Below are 9,770 nucleotides of genomic sequence, written 5' to 3'. Positions count from 1 at the left end.
TATCCAAGACAGGACATTGGAATTCAAGGAAGAAGTGACAGAAAACACCAAAACTGAGGAAGGAGAAGAAAACAAGGCAGCCCACCTGGCCAGGATTGGCTAGGAGCTGGGAGTAACTTCCCAATGTGGGGAAGAGTGAGTGAGAGACTTCCAGCAACGCACAACCCCACCATGGAATCATGCAATCCTGGTCACGTAAGAGCCCCTCGACCCTCCCAATCTCTGAAACTAACACAAGAAGCTGCTGGGAGACGACTGGATGGAATTACTCCGGGGGGGAGCTCACATTGAGTCCCTCACTCTTCTGAGACCTAAGAAGCTATAGCAAGGCATCATTTTCAAACTTAGCTTCTGCACACTGTCCTGGGGCCCAGCAGCACTGGGACAGAGGCGTTCAGGAAAAGGGGGTTGTCTCTGCTGGGACTGCAGCATGAGCTGGGAGTACTCCCATAGCCCAAGCTGAGAAGTGAGCAATGTGCAGGCTGCAGCTGCCAGTGCCAGGAAGCAAGTACCACTGGGACTTGAGACTGGGACACAAGTGAAGTATGAGTTGCTGCTGGGACTTGGTCATGATCTGGGCAGGGACTCCTGCAACCAGGGCTGGAGTGCAAGCTAGGCACACGTTAACACTGCCAGGGATGTGGGGTGAGCCCCATCAGAACTAGGATGAAGCAGGGATATGCGTTCTCCACCTGCTGGCCCAGACTGTGGCCACTGAAGTTGGCCCCATCTTCTCCAGTGGGATATCCTCAATGCAACTGCTACTTCCCTCACTGGATCACTCCACCTGGAGCCTAAGGATTGCCATGCCCTCGCTCACAGTGGCTGGTGTCCTCCCTCACCATTGGGAAGCACAGGCCCATCCAACCTGACTATGCCATTCTCCCCCTCGACATACAGCACACAGCCCAGGCGATTGCCCAACCTAATCTACCACCTCGGACACTTGACCACTCCTTCCATGGGCCTGAAATTGAGACTAAACTCCCAGCCACCACCACCTTAGCTGGCACTTATCTGCAAGCATAACATGCGGGTCTGAAGACTGGTCAACCTAGCCATTTACGAGCACTGCCAACATGAATATGCACACCACTTGGGCCCCAGAAAATTGCTCCAGTACTGCTATTGTCATCACCCATGCCAGACCAGCTTCCCAGGGGCCCAGGAACTCACTCACCCACCTGACACACTGCTGCCACTACTGACATTCAAGTAAGCCACCTAGAGGTCCAAGAATCAGCCCACCCATAACTGTCAACACAGGTGCCAGTGTACACTATCATGGGACACAAAGACAGGCAAACTCAGCTCACTGCTGCCATGACTGGGGCCTGAAGACTGACCCAACTGCCATCTCAGTCTCCATCACAACTTTACCACAACCTTCACTAATAACCACAACCTAACCCACTGAGGAAATCACAGATTCCACTAACACTGTCTACAAAGAAATCACACAGAAACTACATTACTGCATGCACTCAGAAACAAAGTAATGTGTCCTACCCACTCAACACCATAGATAGAGCTTCAGGAAAAAGTTCTCCCTACAAAAGTGAATCAAAAATAGAAAAAAAAAAGTGACTGTTACACCAGATGTGCAGATATCGATTGTAAGGACACCGAAAACATAAAAATTCAGGGAAATATGACACCTCCATAGGAGCACAATAATTATCCAGCAATAGATCTTAATCAAAAAGAAATTTAAAATTCCATATAGAGAATTCAAAATATTGATTTTAAAGAAGCTCAATGTGATACAAGAAAAATCTGAAAAACAATTCAAGGAAATAAGAAAAGCAATTCAAAATAAAAATAAGAAATTTACCAAAGAGACAGATACTTTTTAAAATAACTAAATAAAAATTCTGGAACTAAAGAATTTATTGAAGCAAATACTAAATACATTTGAACGCTCCAACAATAGACTAGATTAGGCAGAAGAAATAATCTCAGAACTCGAAGATAGGCCTTTTAAGATAACCCAGTCAGACAAAAATAAAGGGAAAAAAAGAGTAAAAACAATAAGCAAAGCCTTCATGACATTTGGGACAACACAAAGTTATTAAATATTTTAATTGTCAGTATCCCCAAAGGTGAAGAGAGAAAGAAAGAATTGGAAAACCTATTTAATTAAATAACAAACAAAAACTTCCCAAGTGTAGCAAGATATTTAAACATTTAGATACAAGAGGCTCAATCTCCCAGCAATCCCCAGGAAAATACAACACAAAAGGTCTTCTCCATGGCGTATTATAGTCAGACTGTCTAAAGTCAAAGAAAAAGAATGAATCCTAAAAACAAGAGAAAAGCATTTCATCACCTATAAAGGAAACTTCAACGCACTAACAGCAGATTTCTCAGCAGAAATCGTACAGACCAGAAGATAATAGGATGATATATGCAAAGTGCTAAAAGAAAAAAAAAACTGTCAAACAAGAATACTACATTCGGCAAAATTATCCTCTATAAATGAAGGAGAAATAAAGTTTTTCTCAGACAACCAAATGCTGAGGGAATTCATTAGCACTAGACTGGTCCTACAAGAAATGCTCAAGAGAGTTCTAAAAATGGAAATGAAAAAACAACATTTACCATCATGAAAATACATGAAAGTATAAAATTCACTGGAAAAGCTATTACACAGTGGAGAAAGAAAAAACTCAATGGTACCACTACAGAAACCCATCAAACAATAAAAGAAAAAGAAAAGAACGAACAATATATAAACCAACCAGAAAGCAATTAACAATATGACAGGAACAAAGCCTGACATATCAATAACTTTGAATGTAAACGGATTAAATTCTCCACTTAAAAGATAAGAGAGGCAGTGCCTCCCTCCCCGTCCTGGCCTCGCGCACCTGCTCCAGCCACGATGAGCTTCCACAGAGCGGACGCGTTGCTGGGCGCCTCGTTCCCGCCGCTGCACGGTGGTGGCAGCCTCCACTACGTGCTAGCCCAAAAGGGCGGCGCAGGCGGGACGGGACGCGCTCGGCCCGGTCAGCTTCCACTCGTGGCCGCGGACGTCCGTGAGCTCCATGTCTGCCTCGCCCAGCCGCTTCCTCGAGCATCGACTCGCTGGGCACGCTGAGCAACCGGCCAGAGGGATGCGTGGTGGCGGCGGCCGCAGCGAGCAGTGAGGAGGAGCAGCTGCAGGCGCTGAAGGACTGCTTCGCAGGCTACATCCACAAGGAGCGGCAGCTGGAGGCCCACGACCGCAAACTGGAGGGCGACGCTGCGTCCCTGCAGCAGCAGGAGGTGGGCCGCGCCGCCATGGGCGAGTTCCACGAGCGCGAGGTCCACAAGACGCACGGTGCGGTGCGGTGCGGTGTTGCGCCTGGAGTGGGAGCACCTGCTCGAGGACATCTCGCACGTGTGCCAGCGCCTAGACAACGAGGTCTGGCAACGCGACGAGGCCGAGGCGGCGGCCCGCGCCCTCACGCGCTGGAGGCTAAGGCGGTGCGCGTGGAACTGCAGAAGAAGGCACAGGCGCTGCAGGAGGAGTGCGGCTACCTGCTCCGCTGCTACCACCTGGAGGAGGTGGGCGAGTTGCTCTGCCAGATCCAGGGCTGCAGCGCCGCGCAGGGGCAGGCTGAGGCGCGCAACGCCCTCAAGTGCGACGTGACGTCGGAGCTGTGTGAGATGGGCGTGGCGTGCAGGTTGAAGGCCAAAAGGTGCAGAGCGTGCTGTAGTCTGAGGAGTGGTTCCGAGTGAGACTGGACTGCCTGTCAGAGGCAGCGACGGTGAACACAGAAGCCATGCGGTCAGCGCAGGAGGAGATAACTGAGTACCTGTGTCAGCTGCAGGCCAGGACCACACAGCTGGAAGCACTGAAAAGCACCAAGGACTCACTGGAGAGGCAGCGCTCTGAGCTGCAGGACCGTCATCAGGCCAACATTGCCTCCTACCAGGAAACCATTCAGCAACTGGACGCCGAGCTGAGGAACACCAAGTGGGAAGTGACAGCCCAGCTAGGAGAATACCAGGACCTGCTCAATGTCATGATGGCTTTGGATACAGAGATAGCCGCTTACAGAAAACTCCTGGAAGGCGAAGAGTGTCGGACTGGCTTTGGCCCAATTCCTTTCTCGCTTCCAGAAGGACTCCCCAAAATTCCCTCCGTGTCCACTCACATAAAGGTCAAAAGTGAAGAGAAGATCAAAGTGGTAGAGAAGTCGAAGAAAGACACTGTGATTGTGGAGGAACAGACGGAGGAGACCCAAGTGACTGAAGAAGAGGAGAAAGAGACCGGAGAGGAGGAGGGCAAGGAGAAAGAAGAGGGTGAAGAGGAGAGGGCAGAAGAGGGAGGAGAAGAAGCAAAGTCTCTCCCAGCTGAAGACACCACATCCCCAGAGAAGGAAGCCAAGTCCCCAGTGAAGGAAGAGGCAAAGTCACCGGCTGAGGCCAAGTCCCCAGAGAAAGAGGAAGCAAAATCCCCAGCCGAGGTCAAGTCCCCAGCAAAGGAAGAGGCAAGATCACCAGCTGAGGCCAAGTCTCCAGAGAAGGCCAAGTCCCCAGTGAAGGAAGAAGCAAAGTCACCGGCTGAGGCCAAGTCCCCAGTGAAAGAAGAAGCAAAGTCTGCAGCTGAGGTCAAGTCCCCTGAAAAGGCCAAGTCCCCAGTAAAGGAGGAAGCGGAGTCCCCTGAGAAGGAAGAGGCAAAATCTCCAGCTGAAGTCAAGTCTCCAGGGAAGGCCAAGTCTCTAGTGAAGGCGGAAGCAAAATCCCCAGAGAAGGCCAAGACTCTTGACGTGAAGTCTCTAGAAGCCAAGAGTCCTGCAAAGGAGGAAGCAAGATCCCCTGCAGACAAATCCCCCAAAAAGGCCAAAAGCTCTGTCGAGGAGGTCAGGTCCCCAGAGAAGATGAAGTTGCCCCTGAAGGAGGATGCCAAGATCCCTGAGAAGGAGATCCCAAAGAAGGAAGAGGTGAAGTCCCCAGTGAAGGAGGAAAAGAAGCCCCAAGAGGTGAAAGGCAAATATCCCCCAAAGAAGGCAGAGGAAGAGAAAGCTCCCGCCATGCCAAAAACAGAGAAGGAGGAGGACAGCAAGAAAGAGGAAGCACCCAAGAAGGAGGCCCCAAAGCCCAAGGTGGAGAAGAAGGGACTTGCCATCGAAAAGCCCAAAGAATCCAAAGTTGAAGCCAAGAAGGAAGAGGCTGAAGATAAGAAAAAAGCAGCCACCCCAGAGAAGGAGGCTCCTGCCAATGTGGAGGTGAAGGAAGGTGCTAAACCCAAAGAGAAGACAGGTGGCCAAGAAGGAACCAGATGATGCCAAAGCCAAGGGACCCACCAAACCAGCAGAGGAGGAGGAGGCAGCAGCAGCACCAGAGAAAAAAGACACCTAGGAGCAGAAGGCCACTGAGGCCAAGAAGCCTGAGGAGAAACCCAAGACAGAGGCCAAAACCAAGGAGGATGACAAGACCCTCTCAAGGGACCCAAGCAAACCTAAGGCGGAAAAGGCTGAAAAATCCTCCAGCACAGACCAAAGACAACAGGCCTCCAGAGAAAGCCACAGAAGACAAGGCCGCCAAGGGGAAGTAAGGCAGGGAGAAAGGAACGTCCAGAGCAGCCAAAGAAACTCAGAAGGGGCCCAGAGCTCAAGGATCGGAGTAATGCAATTTTCACTTTTTCTTTGTTTATGTAAAAAGAAACTGCTTAGATGAGGGGGCCTCCTTCTTCAAACAGGAATTTCTGTTATCAATATGTTAGCAAGATTGGGAACTCCAGCCCCCTGCCCCAACACCCTCCCCAGGTGATGGGCGATTGTGTTATGAAAGCTTATGTAGCTGAATGTGATACATGCTGAATGCCACACGTAAACACTTGACTATAAAAACTGCCCCCCTCCTTTCCAAATAAGTGCATTTATTGCCTCTACGTACAACTGACAGATGACCACAATAATGAATGAGCAGTTACAGACACATTATGCTTGACACGTCTTAATTATTTCCACATGCCTTCTGTTTTCCAAAGGAGTGGTCAAGCCCTTGCCCAGAGCTCTCTATTCTGGAAGAGCTGTCTAGGTGGGGCTGGGCACTGGCCACTGAATTATGCCAGTGCACACTTTCCACTGGAGTCCAATTTCAACTGCTTCTGTGCAATAAAACCAAGTGCTTATAAAATGAAAAAAATAAAAGAAGAGAATAGCTGAATAGAGTCTTTTAAAAACATGAACTATTTGCTTCTTACAAGAAACTCAAATTACTAGTAAAGAAACATAGACTGGAAGTAAAAAGATGGAAAAAGATATTATATGCAGATGGAAACCAAAAATGAGCAGGATAGTTGTACTTCTATGACATAAAACAAACTTTAACTCAAAAACAGTAAAAACACACATACACACACACACACACACAAAGAACATTATTACATAAAAAGATCAACCCAGCAAGAGGATATAACAATTTTAAATATATATGCACTCAATACTAGAGCATCCAGATTCATAAAGCAAATATTACTAGGTCCAAAAAGAGAGAGAGATGCAATGCAGTAGTGGTGGGGAACTTTAACATTCCACTCTCAGCACTGAACAGATCATCTAGATATAAAATCAACAAAGAACATTAGATTTAAACTAGACTTTAGACCAAATGGACCTAACATTTACAGATCATTGTATACACCTACAGAATATGTATTTTTTCATCAGCACATAGAATATTCACCAGGATAGACCATATGTTAAGCTACAAAGTAAGTCTCAACGAATTCTTTTAAAAAATCAAAATTATATTAAGTATCTTCTTAGACCGCGGTAGAATAAAACAAGAAATCAATGCCAGGAGGAACTCTGGAAACTATATGAATACATTTAAAAATTGTTCCTGAATGACTATTACATCAACAAAGAAATTAAGATGAAAATCAAAAAGTTTCTTGAAACAAAATGGGAATACAACATACCAAAACCTGTGGGATATAGCAAAAGCAGTGCTAAGAGGGAAGTTTATATCAATAAATGCCTACATCAAAATGTGGAAATATTATAAATTAACAATCTAACAATGTACCTAGAGAATCTAAAAAAGGAAAAAACAACAAAACCCCAAATTAGCAGAAAAATAGTAAAGATTAGAATGAAGTAAATGAAATAGAGACTAAAAAAATACAAAAGTCAATAAAATAAAAAAGTCAATTCTTTGAAAAGATAAAGTCAATAAACCACTAGCTAGACTAAACAAGAAAAGGGAAGACTTAAGTCAACACAATCAGAAATGAAAAAGGAGACATTACAACTGATGCTACAGAAAAACAAAAGACTATTATGAACAACTATATGCTAACAAACTGAAAAACCTAGAAGAAATTGATAAATTCCTGGAAACACACAACCAACCAAGATTGAATCAGGAAGAAATAGAAAACTTAAATTGGCCAAAAATGAGTAGTGAGTTTGAATCAGTAATAAAAACTCTCCCAACAGAGAAAAGCTCAGGACCAGATGCATTCACAGCTGAATTCTACAAAACTTAAAAAGATAAGCTAATACCAATCCTTCTGAAATTATTCCCAAAAATCTAAGAGGAGGGAATTCTCCCTGATTCATTCTACAAGGCCAGTATTACCCTCATAGGAAAACCAGATAAGGACACACATGTAAAAGAGAAAACTACAGGCCAGTATCCCTAATGCACAGAGATGCAAAAATCCTCAACAAAACATTAGCCAACCAAATCCAACAGCATTCAAAAACATAATTCTGATAACCAAAACAACATGGCGTTGGTATAAAACTGGACACATAAACCAATGGGACAGGATAGAGAATCCGGAAATAAAGCCACATATTAACAGCCAACTGATGTTTGGAATTTTTCATTGACACTTTCTAAAATTATAATAATTTTAATTTTATTTCATTCTTATCAGAGAATTTATCCAGAACCATTTCTAACATCCTGATCATCAATTTTCTTTATAAACTAGTATAGGTTAATTGTGATAAATGTTCCATGTTTTATTGCACAAAAACGATGAAAATTTTCTGGCCATTTTCAGAACCCAAAATTTAATCCAAATCTATTAAATCAAAGTCAATATTACTAATCATCCATATTTTTTTAACCAAAGGCTACATGATGGTTTCTTGGTTTTTTGTTTTGTTTTGGGTTTTTTAAGGGTTTTATTGGTTGGTTGGTTGGTTTGTTGCCTCAACATCTGAAGGTTGCAATATATGCCCATCAATAGTAATTCTGGGTCAGTGGAAATGGGATTACTCGCCCCCTCCCTCTGAATATCAGAATATGTGTGTATGTGAGTTTTTTACAAAATGACTTCTCAGACTCTGATATGATCTTTGGGGCATCTTTTACCAGCTTAGTTGAGAATCACTGAGATAAATGGAAATTAGCATCATAGCATTCATGTGAATTTTATCTTTGGCATAAAATGACTTCTATCTTAATAATTGTATTTACCTTATACTATACTTTTTTTTACTGATGTTAATATTGTCATTCCTAGTCTCAGTTTTCAGTTTTACCTTTTTTTGCTCCCTCTTTTAGGTGAAGCTTTGACAAATAGCTATAATTAGCTTTGGTGCATTCTAAACCAAATCTAAGACAGATATTATTTTAATGCAGGAATTTAATCCATTTACTGTCATGTTGAGCCTTCACATATTTAACTGATATATTTAATTTATATCAGTCAAATCAACTTTTGACTCAGGCAGCTTTTTGTTGTAAAAGGTGTCTTCTAAGTTGTATAGAGCGGTCCTTCACCTGCTCTTTTTTGCCCTCATGCCCATCCCTGGCCTTTCCTTTGCTTATTTGGTATCAGAGTAGGCCTGACCCATACAGGCTGCATTTTCCAGGTTCCCTCATCTGCTCCCTTCAGGATAGGTTTGGTCAGCGATAGAGACTGGCAGAAGATTGCAGTGTGGAAAGCAAGAAGGGTATTTCCCTCTCTTCCTTGCCTTGACTTCATCTCTTCTGTGACTCCAGCTTGGGCTGAACAAGGCTCCCTCTTGTTCCAGTTTCTACTTGGTGATCCCTGTCCCTGGGCTCAGTGACGCTGCTTCCATCTTTTGTCCCCATAGCCAGAACTTCCATTCTCTGTCCACCATATATCCTCCCCATTGATAACTGCCTTACTTCCCTGGGCTTTTCCTCTACATTCCGGGAGATCTTCTTACCTGTATCTTCCTTAACACCAATTCCATTTCCTGCAATATTATTTATTTTCTTCACTGCTTCTAATCCCAAAACAAGTTTTATTAAGCTATTGGATTTTATATGTATTTACAATATTTATCTCAATCTCTGCTTGCATCTTAGCAACTCTTTTAATCTTACTATGTCATCTGTCGTTTCTTGTATCTCAGAGTTCAAATTTACTGAGAACGCAAAAAGACGCATCCTAGTATATGCCTTTATTAACTATTTTATATTTTTTCAAGACATTTTTCCTCTGAATGTAGTATTCTCCTTTTTATGTCTCAGAAAAATCTTCAAGGTCTCTTGTTTTGTTTTTCCCATTTTTCATGCTTAATAAAGGAGAAAGCTGGTCAAGCATGTTGCCAGTATATAGTTTGGATGGATCTTCTTTGGTCCTTGTTATTAACCACATGATTATAATTAGAATCCACATCTAGACCTTAAGCTGAGGGCTGATTAATATGCACAGATTCCAAATTCCTAGTGGTACAGTCTTTTTTCTCATGTATATTCTAGACCAGAATGGGCTGACTTCGGAACATGTGGAGGGAAATTTATTCTGGGATAATTGTATACAGCCGTCTCTGCTTTGGGAAAAG

The 9,770-nt window shown here is 43.9% G+C and overlaps 1 protein-coding gene across 1 annotated transcript; it reads left to right on the top strand.

Moving 5' to 3' along the window:
• The first annotated feature begins 2,978 nt into the window (after nucleotides 1-2,978).
• LOC102146511 (uncharacterized) lies at nucleotides 2,979-6,143 on the top strand. The gene has a single exon (XM_074003165.1). The coding sequence runs from the start codon at nucleotides 3,768-3,770 to the stop codon at nucleotides 5,271-5,273; it is 1,506 nt and encodes a 501-aa protein (XP_073859266.1). The 5' UTR covers nucleotides 2,979-3,767; the 3' UTR covers nucleotides 5,274-6,143.
• Nucleotides 6,144-9,770: the final 3,627 nt, after the last annotated feature.

The sequence above is a fragment of the Macaca fascicularis genome, chromosome 10, assembly GCF_037993035.2.
Source record: "Macaca fascicularis isolate 582-1 chromosome 10, T2T-MFA8v1.1".
NCBI lineage: Eukaryota > Metazoa > Chordata > Mammalia > Primates > Cercopithecidae > Macaca > Macaca fascicularis.
This window is presented reverse-complemented; position numbering and strand designations above follow the sequence as displayed.

Bases quoted from the DNA above. Each gene is read 5' to 3' on its own strand.
- LOC102146511 (XM_074003165.1), top strand. From the start codon at position 3,768: ATGCGGTCAGCGCAGGAGGAGATAACTGAGTACCTGTGTCAGCTGCAG.